We start from the raw sequence: 12,581 nt of genomic DNA on the forward strand, positions 1-12,581 counted from the left end.
AAACCAGTAAGCTATCGCAGGAGACAAAAGATCTGATCAAGAAACGCCAATGTATGAAAACCTCTAACCCTACAGCTAGAATAGAACTGGCAGAACTTTCTAAGTTAATCAACAAGCGTAAGACAGCGGACATCAGGAACTATAATATGGATAGAATTGAACAGGCTCTCAGGAACGGAGGAAGCCTAAAAACAGTGAAGAAGAAACTCGGAATAGGCAAGAATCAGATGTGTGCGTTGAGAGACAAAGCCGGCAATATCGTTGCTAATATGGATGAGATAGTTCAAGTGGCTGAGGAGTTCTACAGAGATTTATATAGTACCAGTGGCAACCAAGACGATCGTGGAAGAGAAAATAGCCTGGAGGAATTCGAAATCCCGCAGGTAACGCCAGAAGAAGTAAAGAAAGCCTTATGAGCTATGCAAAGGGGGAAGGCAGCTGGGGAGGATCAGGTAACAGCAGATTTGTTGAAAGATGGTGGTCAGATTGTTCTAGAGAAACTGGCCACCCTGTGTACGCAATGCCTCATAACCTCGAGCGTACCGGAATCTTGGAAGAACGCTAACATAATCCTAATTCATAAGAAAGGGGACGCCAAAGACTTGAAAAATTATAGACCGATCAGCTTACTGTCGGTCGCCTACAAAGTATTTACTAAGGTAATCGCAAATAGAATCAGGAACACCTTAGACTTCTGTCAGCCAAAGGACCAGGCAGGATTCCGTAAAGACTACTCAACAATAGACCATATTCACACTATCAATCATGTGATAGAAAAATGTGCAGAATATAACCAACCCTTATATATAGCTTTCATTGATTACGAGAAAGTGTTTGATTCAGTCGAAACCTCAGCAGTCATGGAGGCATTACGGAATCGGGGTGTAGATAAGCCATATGTAAAAATACTGGAAGATATCTATAGCGGCTCGACAGCCACCGTAGTCCTCCACAAGGAAAGCAACAAAATCCCCATAAAGAAAGGCGTCAGACAGAGACATACGATCTCTCCAATGCTATTTACCGCATGCTTACAGGAGGTATTGAGAGACCTGGAGTAGGAAGAGTGGGGGATAAAAGTTGATGGAGAATACCTTAGCAACTTGCGATTCGCTGATGATATTGCCTTGCTTAGTAACTCAGGAGACCAATTGCAATGCATGCTCACTGACCTGGAGAGGCAAAGCAGAAGGGTGGGTCTGAAAATTAATCTGCAGAAAACTAAAGTAATGTTTAACATTCTCGGAAGAGAACAGCAGTTTACGATAGGTAGTGAGGCACTGGAAGTGGTAAGGGTATACATCTACTTAGGGCAGGTAGTGACCACGGATCCGGATCATGAGACTGAAATAACCAGAAGAATAAGAATGGGCTGGGGTGCGTTTGGCAGGCATTCTCAAATCATGAACAGCAGGTTGCCACTATCCCTCAAAAGGAAAGTGTATAACAGCTGTGTGTTACCAGTACTCACATATGGGGCAGAAACCTGGAGGCTTACGAAAAGTGTTCTGCTGAAATTGAGGACGACGCAACGAGCTTTGGAAAGAAGAATGATCGGTGTAACGTTAAGGGATAAGAAAAGAGCAGATTGGGTGAGGCAACAAACGCGGGTAAATGACATCTTAGTTGAAATAAAGAAAAAGAATTGGACATGGGCCGGACATGTAATGAGGAGGGGAGATAACCGATGGTCATTAAGGGTTACGGACTGGATTCCAAGAGAAGGGAAGCGTAGCAGGGGGCGGCAGAAAGTTAGGTGGGCGGATGACATTAAGACGTTTGCAGGGACAACATGGCCACAATTAGTACATGACCGGGGTAGTTGGAGAAGTATGGGAGGGGCCTTTGCCCTGCAGTGGGCGTAACTAGGCTGCTGCTGCTGCTGATGATGATGCAGCTGCATCTCTTGCATTGTCATTTGATAAGCAGGCAGAGGAGTTACCTACTGGGCGCACATGTTGGTTAAAGATACAAAAAGGAAGGTGCTTCTTTGAACACCGATGACCGTGTCCTCCACTTATTTCTTTTCATTTTCTGGTTACCTTATTTTTGCTGACTATATACAGGTCGCAGGCAATAAGGCCAAGAAATGCATTGGTGTAATTAGCTGTGGTTGAAAATGAAATGTAGAAAATATTGGACGAAAGTAATGAAAGCAGACGAAAAGACCTTGTCTCTGGTGGTGACTCAACCCACAACCATTGCAGTACACACGCGATGCACTACCAAATATGCTAACTTGGGTATTTATGTGTGGTATACGTGGCCCTGGGAGTGTTAGCAAGCGCCACTTAGAACAATGGTGGGCATATGTGGAACAACCTTTTTTTGCACGATGGTGTCGCGTGACACCTTAACTGAAAAGAGCAGGCATGTGGCTAATAAATCCACGCATGCTACCTAAGGCATCAAGGCTATGAGGTTTCAGACCCACGCATGAACGAATGAGGAGAAGGAAAACGGGCTTCATGTTTTTATTCACGACCATTTTTTTAATCACGGGGCCACTGGGTATATGCTGCGCTTCAATGAACCTTTTGACACAAACTTGCGTATGTACACTGCGTGTGTGCCACTGCGTTTGTGCCACTCTTTATTGAACCCCTTTGATGCTCACTTAGGTCATGAAGTGTCACAGCATGAGCCTACGTAGTGACATCTGTGTATGCATGTAAGTGTGAACTGGAATTGTCTGCTTGGATTTTCTTTCCCTGACGACGACTAGTCTCCTCGTTGAATTAACTTCATCCTGAGGTATCACCTGTTTGACTACTGTTGGCACATTATGCCCACTTTACTGTGAACTTGTCATGTTCTCTAGCTGGCAAGCTTGAATTTGAGGTACTGCACAGTGCTAAGGAAATGGTTTCAGAGTGGGTGGTACTACCTTGGCTTCTTTTTCTTTGCAGCTGTGTGTTATATTAGAAAATAAGTTGTATGTAGATGTCGATTAGAAATAGCATTGAGGTATTCAAAGGTACTATCATTATGTTCTAGGCCATTGGTGCTGTCTGGCCCCCTTTGAATCATTGTTTGCAGCAAGCTCGTTGACACGCAAAAGATAATGTGATCTTTTCTAATGCATGCAAGGGCTGCCCAATAACTCGATGTTTTGAGCCACTCAATTTCAGTTTTGGCTGCGCTTGTGGATTTTCAACTGTACTGAAGCTTGCAAAGTGCATGAATTTCCTGTCAAACTGGTTTGCTTGTTCCTATCCAATTTAGTGAATTATTACACTTTCATTATGCTAATAGTCATTGACCGTACTGTCATGCTGGCACATTTGACTCTGGAACTCCAATAAATTTCCAGACATTTTATTGCTTTGTCATGGTTTTTGCACCTCGTTAGACACAATCTACTATACACACACAAAAAAGCTCCCTTCTACCTCGTAAAATTTCCAGAAGGAGCATAATAAACTCCCAGACCTGCCTGTAAAAGCACTAATAAAGAGCTAACATGCACTCCCAAAGCATCTGTTTAAAACTCCCTTAAAAAACAGCTCCCTAAAGCTGTAAAACTTTACACCCAAACATTCGCCTATATATTCCCATGAAAAGCAAAAATGTAACTCCCAAAACTATCCATAAGTGCTCCCTTAATCAAAGCTCCCGAAATATGGGGACAGTTGCTCCCAGGCGTACACCTAAGCACTCCTACAACGAAGCAAAATAATTTCCCGAAAGTCTTCAAAACTTTCTTATGAAGCCAAACGTTTCCGAAAATATGTACGTAAGAACTCCCATCGCTTCTCCTATAAATTCCCATAAGAAGTAAAATAATATACCCATGTGAACTTGTAGAAGCTCTCAAAGCTCCTCATAAAACTTCCATAGTGCTGATTTTCAAAAGAGGAATAAAAAACTCCCAATGTTCCTCACCAAGACTCCTGCGACCACTCAGGGGCTGGTCTTCAAAGGAGAATTGAGAAACTCACATAATTCCCCATACAACGGCCAAACACAAGGGTCGAATGGAGTATATTGTCCTCCCTTAAGGGCTTGAGTTATGCAACGAGGCCAAAACACCCGAAAAGGGTCAAAGCTGTTTAAAGTGTACGTCTCGCACAGACATGGCAGATGCGCTATCGCCCGGCAACTAAAACAGACACCTGTATCTCAAAGACAAATCTGCTGTCCATATTCAACATGCCTTTCAGTCTACACGTCTGTCTAGTCATATATTTTCGTCAGAGAAGCGCAGGCTAGTACTGGGAGCCTTCGGCGACAGCACATATACGCCTGTGTTTAAGACGCGTCACAACGGCGCTCATCGCTTCTTGTGCTGGCACTGTAAACATCAAAAAATGGTTTATTTAGGAACACCGATGCGAAATCTGAAACATAAAGTGATTTATTCTTGTTAGACTTCTTGATTCCTGAGCCTAGACGCGCCGATAGCGTGCAGACTGACTCGGAAGGATACGCTATGCCTAAGCTTCAGTGGGACCAACCTCGGCGCGGGTAACTGGCGAAAGCTAAAACGTGCCTATTTGAGCCTCAGAACCCTGTTTAGTACAATAGGGGTAGTTGAAGCGCACGAATCGCCTCATATTTGTTATCGGTGCGATAATATCAATCCGCGGTAGGCTTCGAAATCGGGGTCCGTTCGAGCGCGTCTGAACGACTTCTGGATTTCATGTCCACTCCGCAACACTGCGACAACGGCGACAACTCCCAGTCACATCATAAGTGCGAACTACTAAAAACGTGGTATCCTCTGCGTTTGCGTGATTTCGTTCCAGAATTTAGCTATCCGCTCTGACAAAAGGAAAAAGGCAAAAAATGAACGATCTTCAGTGTCAAATGTGCATGAATAAACAAGGCAGCCCACGCACCTTTATTCCAAGCTGCGACACGAAATTGAGTTTTATGACCCCAAGATATAGCGTTATTTAGGATAAGAGACTAGTATAAAGCGATGAAATTGTATAAAGCATTTATTATTCAGCAGCGCTGGTCCTGGCGTACTGGAACCAGCGCCTGCACAGCGCAAACCAGTGCGCCCCAGCGTCATGGCACTGCAACCAGTGTGTGTTCCAGCGTGACGCAGCTCTTATCCAGCGTTCTCACTGATCTCCCAGTGAGTGCCAGCGAGCGTCAGCGTACCCAGTGCGATCCAGTGCCAAAAGCCTTGCTGGTTTCACATTGGAAGGCACTGGAAGACGCTGGTTTTTGCAATAGGGTAGGCGTCGTGTTTTCGAGAATATGTGCCCTCATATTGAATTGGTGAGACCATATTTCCTCTTAGCGTCACAAGTAACGACGACAAAACGTGGCAATGGCTGACGCAAAAGCAGCTGGAGGTTCGGCCGAAGTGAAACAAGCGTAATGTGTGCACGCCGCACGCGTAAACAAACAGATACGGCGGTGTTTGGTGCACAACTTTCACTACGCAGTCAACTGACAATTTAAAATTATTCAGTTGGGCGCCCAAGCAACCATTTACGGGATTCGTGGTGCCATACTTATCTTCAACGCCAGTCTCAACAGAGCGATCAGCCGCAGTTATTAAGTAAAACACTTGCTTGGGCTAGTTGGTTCATGCTTGAAGTAGTAAAGGCAAGGCGCAGAAGACCAGGACTTAGGAAGAAGAACACAAACGACAAGACCGGCGCCACAAAATGGCAGGATCGGTGCGAAAGCTTTGGTGGTCTTGTCTTGTCTTGGGTGGTCTTGTCTTGGCACCGGTCTTGTCGTTTGTGTTCTTCCTAAGTCCTGGTCTTCTGCGCCTTGCCTTTACTACTTCACGCAGTTAATAAAAGAAAGGCACTTCTAACAGAAGCGCAGATAATGTATTTCTGAGAGAGCCGAGTTCTGTGTATAGTTTGTATAGAATAGCAAAGAAAGGTTTGTTAACAAGCCGAGGTCAGAAAAAAGAAAAAGGCAAAAAAGCATCTCGAACAAACGTAAACAGGCTCACAATACGTAAAGAAGTCCAACACTGCCACTGTTTTAGATGGAGCAAAAGTAGTGTCTCCGCCTCACACGGAGACGTAAAGAGACTCCAAAAGCATAAAAAGTGTTTTTTAGAGTAGAAGAAACGTAATAAATAGACAATTTCGCCGGTGTAGGCCAATATATTTTACCTTTGCTTCTGCTGATTATATGTCCATACGCAGCAAACATTATTCTGTCTCCTTCTTTTGAACTGCAGAAGGGAATTATCACTATGACACACTGGCATTCGTACTAATTATTATATTACCAATTTGCATATTATGCTTCTTTATCGCAGTTTTGAATGGACAAATGAATTAAACAAGTACAGTTGGTATAATTTTTTAAACGAAAGTAGAAACAGAGCCTACCAACTTTTTAAACCTTTCTTTTAACAGACTTTATTCAAACGAAAGTAAGAACAGAGCCTACCAACTTCCTTTAAACATTCTTTTATCAAACTTTCTTCAAACGAAAGGAAATACAAAGCCCACCAACTTTCTTGTAACAAGCGTCGATAGGAAGTAAAAGTACATAGTATGTTAATAAAGTTGATAGAAAATTGGAAAGAAGTCTAAAGAAAGTAAGTATGCATTTTTGTATGGGAAAATAACAGATTTGGAAACCTAAAATGGTGAGGGCTACAGTTGGTAAGCGGACAGGGTACATAACGTATCGGCACCTGCTCGTTGCCTTCTAAAGCAGTGGTGGATAAATAAGCAGAATACGATGGCTCTTTTGAGGACGTGGTTTCAAGAAAACAGGTGAGTGTGTGGAAGAGAAAGGGTCAAGCAAAACCCGAAAAAGTTAATTTAACCACCTTGCGGCTTGTTTGGCCTGCTGGAATTACTGAACAAAACTGTTTTATTCGAGGGCGATGATCGCCTGAAACTTAACTCTTTGCGCAATGTATAAATATATATTAGAAGGCTTGTCAAAGTAAACAGCGCAACACACATCCACAATTTTACGCTGTCTCGTACGTTTTTTGACATATTGCTGCTGACTAGGGTCAACTACTGAGCTGCATTAGGCATCTTTAGATTAGGCGATGCAAAGCGGTTAACGTATCCAAAGCGAGCACAGCGCGATGGGCGCAGAGCGTTGGGCACAGCGCAGCGATGGGCACAGCGCGTTGGGCGACCCAGCCCCACAATGTGGGGCTGGGTCGCCCAACGCTTGAATGGTGTTTGCCTTTGCTAATCTAAAGCTATCTAACATGGACACGTTCAAAACAAACGTTTATGAATCTCATCTCCGAGACTGACGATGGTCGGTTTAAGCACGCGTGCACGCAATTGCACTGCCTCCCCAGCAGCAGACGCACTGGACATGTCGAGTTAAACCACTTCAGCACGTCTCAGAATAATTTTCGCAGTCATGGGAACTAAACTTTGCCACACGGCAAACAACCGCAAACTGCAGCCGTGCGTATCTCTAGTAAGCACAACAAATCGTTTTGCAAAACTAGCGTCGAACAGCTCATATGAAGATGGCGCCATCGTGCATGCATTGTGGCGCGCGGCGCATTGGTTAAAGCGGTTTTCTCGCGTGCTTTGTAATCGTTTTTTGTTATTTTTTTCTTTGGATTGTGCCGAAGGTTATATTTGCTACTTGAATAAGAAGGGATCATTTGACTTCGCGCTGATTATCTGTCTTTTCATATTTCGTATCATTCGCGTTTGTGCAGTGGAAGCGTTAGCTGCGTGCGATCACCCTTGCTCATCGGAAACAGTTGCCGGTAATCGTGATCCCCCGGCACATGTAAAAATTAAATTAAATTATGAGGTTTTACGTGCCAAAACCACTGTCTGATTATGAGGCACGCCGTAGTGGGAGACTCCGGAAATTTCGACCACCTGGGGTTCTTTAACGTGCACCTAAATCTAAGCACACGGGTGTTTTCGCACTTCGCCCCCATCAAAATGCGGCCGCCGTGGCCGGGATTCGATCCCGCGACCTCGTGCTCAGCAGCCTAACACCATAGCCACTGAGCGACCACGGCGGGTCCCGGCACATGTAGCGAGCAATGTGAATATGCAGGTGTGCTCACCATCGTTCAAGAGCATATGCGGACATGTGCAGTACAGTATGTTGCTCGGTGAGTCGGTTCAAGTCTGCAGGCTGCAAGGACGATGAAAGCTTTAGTAAGGAAAGTTGTGTTCCACTCTCCTCGTCGCACTGACACGGAATGGGGCCGTGCCGCATGCAACGCACTCAGGCACACAGCAGCTACTGCTAGGCGACGCTGGTGTGGCGACGCAGCCGGCAGTCCGATTGCCGAACGTATGTGGTTTTATTTTGCAGACTGGAAGATGCCACCAAATTAGCCTCCTCGTATGCTCTGATTGGTTTAAGGAGCTCTCTCCCAATTGGCAGCATAGTAGAATTTAACCGTCTCCAGAGTAGTAATCACCACTCGAGTTCCGGGACAAGAGGGGTCCAGTTTATTTTCAGGCGGAATATATCGACTCCAGTGTTCACAATAGGACATAATTAGCGCAAACCGTAATATGGCAGCCGTGTGTATATTGCGCCTCGTTTTGCGTTAAGCACGTGCCGCTATTAACCGCTTCGCGTCATTGTGCAAAGTCGACGAGTAGACGCTAGAGCATCGAGCAGAGCGACGGCAGCATTGCTGTGCGGGCGTGTGCTCACCTGAACGAGAGCCATGTTTCCGAGTGCAATGTCCCACACCTGCCTCGGCGTGTCCATGTTCCCCAGGTTGGCTTGCGTCGACAGCCTGGCAGCTAGCGTCATCTCCAGATTGCCCTTGAGGCCTAGAAGTGGAGGTACCACGATGAACAGCTCGGTGACTTGCTGGAACGGCGGCCAGAACTGAACCGTGTCAAGAATGAGGCCCGCGAACACCGTGCCGAGTCCGCCAAGGAAGAAAGGCACTACCGCCTGCTTGAAGATACTCAGCAGCGATTCTTCGTGAGACGTCCCAAAGATGTGCTTTTGCCTACTGCTTGAGGAAGCTGAGTGTTCATTGTCGTCTCCGACAGTGCTCGGTTTCAGACGCAACGTGGTAGGCTCATTCAAGTTCTCGTCGGTTACGGCTGCGCAGTTGTCCGAGTAACAGATGATACTGTCTTTACGGAACTCTTCTACATTCCTGTAGTAGTCGACACTTGCTCTTCTCGAGGCACGGTCATCGTCCGCTGCGTAGTCGCGATCGTTGCACGAGATGACGCCTACGTTGCTAAAGACGTGACCATTTTGTAGTTGGTTACGCGGCTTCGCAGCTTCGGGGCAGGCCGCTCGATTCTTTCTGCTCGCGTTATGGCTGTTGCAGAAAGGGCCACTGAAGTTCTCACCATCGGTGTCGAAGTCATGCGACAACCTTCGAGATTCGAGTTTGTAGTCCGCCTTGACGTAGACACCATTCCGAATATCAGTATTCATCTCTGCATTCACTGCGCTCCCACCTCGGTCAGCCTCCCGGATTCCTGCAGCAAAGAAAAAAAACTACATGGAACTGTTTTCTCTGCTCGCCCCGGCTGTACAACCTAACAATGCCCCGGGGCTGCGATGACAAACGCTCCCCGTTAGACAATGAACGCGTACCGGCAACGAAGCACGCGCGTCCTCACGATGGGGCGTCCTGCGAATGAACGGGGCGGCCGCCGTTTCCACGCACCGTCTCGAGTGCGGCGTTGATTGATGCGCAACGGCATGAAGAAATGGTGGCGCCACTCGATTGGTCGCCGCCTCGCAGCGCTCACGTGTTGGAGTCGTACGGAGGCGACGAAGTTTTGCTATTGCGATACTCATTGTCTTCTAGGCAATAAGAAGACGCTGCGCTTCCCAAGTAACAAGTTGATTGTGTGCTATTTAGAGCACACTATGCGCAAGAAATTGTGCACGTTTGTGATAAAAATGGTAATATCCATCTTATGGATATTACGCATGTCCAGATAAAACTCAAACGAGATATTTTTAATCTGGTAATAAAATAAATGCTGCAATACTAAACGCAATGCACGCAATGTCATCGTATGCAACGTCTAATCTCAAACATCATTTATGTTTACGCACCGTACAGGTTCCAAACTTAATCACATGCAATTTTTGTGTGTCGGAAGCTATGCCGAAAGACAAAAAGCAGTTCATGCACACTGAGACGTCGACATCGTGATGCCACGAGAACCTGACCGCACTCTAAGCCAAAGGTATGGTATCCGCCTGGCTGCTAATATTTTGATGTGCAAGTGGGCTGCCTCCTACTTTGAGAAAAACGTTGGAACTAACGGTGGTGCTAACTGCAACGGACTCGCCGTGGTTGCTTAGTGGCTATAGTGTTGGACTGCTACGCCCGAGGTCGCGGAATCAAATCCCGGCCACGGGGGCCGAATTTCAATGGGGCGAAATGCGAACACACTCGTGCGCTTAGATTGAGGTGCGCGTTAAGAACCGCAGGTAGACCGGAGTCCCCCACTACAGCGTGCCTCATTATCAGATCGTGGTTTTAACACGTAAAACCCCTTAATTTTTTTAACTGCAACGGTTCAACGCTTTGTCCACTTTGCATACACCCTCCCTCTTCAAAAATAAAACGGCACATACCTGGCAAGCTCAGCGAGTAATGCGTTTAGGTTACCGCTGCACAAAATCCCGGCTGGGAAGGCATAAACACTCGGTCTAAACACAAGAAAGATTTGCATATTTCGGAGCTTATCTTATAATCAAAGAATAATGTAAACATAAAATTTGTGCATATTGAACAGAGTTTGGATGGACTGTGATACTTTGTCGCAGTTCACAAGCAGACATTGAATGCCAATCTCTAGGTATAACGACAAGAACACTAAGTTCAAGGAGTAAATATTGCTTTGCATTATTTGTTATCAGTGAAGGGATCAGTGTCTGTAATCACACGTTGATCAGTTTCCTAAATTGGGCAGCGCACACACAAACGGAACATGACAAAACAAGACAAACGCTGGCCCAAGCGTTCAACCAGCGCTTGTCCTGTCTTCTTTGTCGTGTTTCATTTCTGTGTGTGTGTTACCCAAGAAGGCATATGTTCCAACTCGCCCTCTTTTGATCCTATTGATCACTTCACTCAGCCTCGCGCTTTATTTGACACAGGCTGACTCACCCAGAGAAAGTTTAGCTTGCGTGTAATGCAACGTGCTGCGTACTTGACGTATTCTGACAGGCTTCATATCGGGCACCGGTATTTCGAAGGTAAGAAAAAAATTTCTACAATATGGTACTAAAGGCGAAGCGTTTCCTGGGGAACATTTGCCACTTGGACAGTATCTATCTATCTATCTATCTATCTATCTATCTATCTATCTATCTATCTATCTATCTATCTATCTATCTATCTATCTATCTATCTATCTATCTATCTATCTATCTATCTATCTATCTATCTAGCCGCCTTTATCCTCGTGCGCCCATGGTCGTTTCGGTAACTTGCTATGTACCAAAATTGGCATAGTACGACAAGAGTGTATGGCGAACACAAATGGTATGTCATGACATGAATATCATGACATGCGTGTCGTGGATGTCGTGAAACAGCCGCCTACACCTTGGCATGTACCAAAATTGGCATAGTATGAGAATAGTGTATGATGAACATAAATTATAGGTCATGACATGAATGTCATGACATGCGTGTCATGCATGTCTAGAAATATCCGCCTACGTCTTGGAGCTCTCATGATCGTTTCGTTAACTTGGTTTGTGCAAAAATTGGCACAGTATGACAAGAGTGTATGACGAACATGAAGCATAGGTCATGACATGACATATGTCATGACAATCATAGGTCGTGAAACAGCCACCTACGTCTTGGTGCTCTCATGGTCATTTCGTTAACTTGGTAGGCTCCCCGCACACTGCTTCGCATAACATCGATTACCACAGAGCTTGCGATCTGCCAACTTTTTTTGACTGATGAGAGCTCTCACCCACCTGTACGGAAGGTTTATTCACAAACAGTAAATGTTCGAAACGGCGAGTTGAGCGCATTTTAGGACGCGGCCTCTTGCGCATGTCGGCGGAAGGATGCGATCATCGCGAATGGACTTTTTTTTTTTTGTCTGGATAACAAGCCACTCCACATAAGGCCGTGAAATACAGTTTCTTTCCTGGTGATAGTGAAGCCTTGTTCCACGAGATCACGAGGCTGCCGCGTGCTTCGCAAGTGCGTCACAAGCTATATTTTTCATTTGGACTAATACAATAGTTCGTTCTACCAGTTTTTTAAGGCGAAAGTCCTTGGTGTGTATGTGGACGGTGACTTCGGCGAAACTGCTCCGTGACGGAAAATGACCGACGCTGCAAAGAGTAAAACACGTCAATAAATGCTCGAATTGACGTCACATTTTTTATAAAGTTTTCTGTTAAGAAAGTAATGAGAGCTTTCAAATACATATATATATATATATATATATATATATATATATATATACGTTTCCGTCTAGGTGGGAATCGAGCCCAGGCCGCCGGGGAGCGGGACGAGCACACTTCCCCCGACGCCATGGCGGCTCCATGGTTCTGGTTGACTAAAGTTGGGCCTAGTGCGTGCCTGATTGCACACGCCTCAGCGTAGCCATCTCGGTGACCATTGCGTGCGTCATTGGGGAGGGCGCACGCGGTGGTGCCGAGGAGGTGGCGCC

The 12,581-nt window shown here is 45.7% G+C and overlaps 1 protein-coding gene across 5 annotated transcripts in view; it reads right to left on the reverse strand.

The window, feature by feature from the left end:
• Positions 1 to 12,581, reverse strand: part of LOC135918035 (solute carrier family 41 member 1-like) — a 640,016-nt gene that overhangs the window by 440,647 nt on the left and 186,788 nt on the right. For 4 of the 5 annotated variants that reach the window (XM_065451704.2, XM_070538277.1, XM_070538275.1 and 1 more), the window contains one exon: positions 8,602 to 9,395. In XM_065451704.2, the coding sequence (XP_065307776.2) occupies positions 8,602 to 9,351 (750 nt within the window). In that variant the 5' untranslated portion in view covers positions 9,352 to 9,395. Of the gene's footprint in view, positions 1 to 8,601; positions 9,396 to 9,513; positions 9,726 to 12,581 lie in introns of those variants that run through there. The other variant, XM_070538276.1, reaches the window with a different exon arrangement.

The sequence above is a fragment of the Dermacentor albipictus genome, chromosome 5 (assembly GCF_038994185.2).
Source record: "Dermacentor albipictus isolate Rhodes 1998 colony chromosome 5, USDA_Dalb.pri_finalv2, whole genome shotgun sequence".
Lineage (NCBI taxonomy): Eukaryota > Metazoa > Arthropoda > Arachnida > Ixodida > Ixodidae > Dermacentor > Dermacentor albipictus.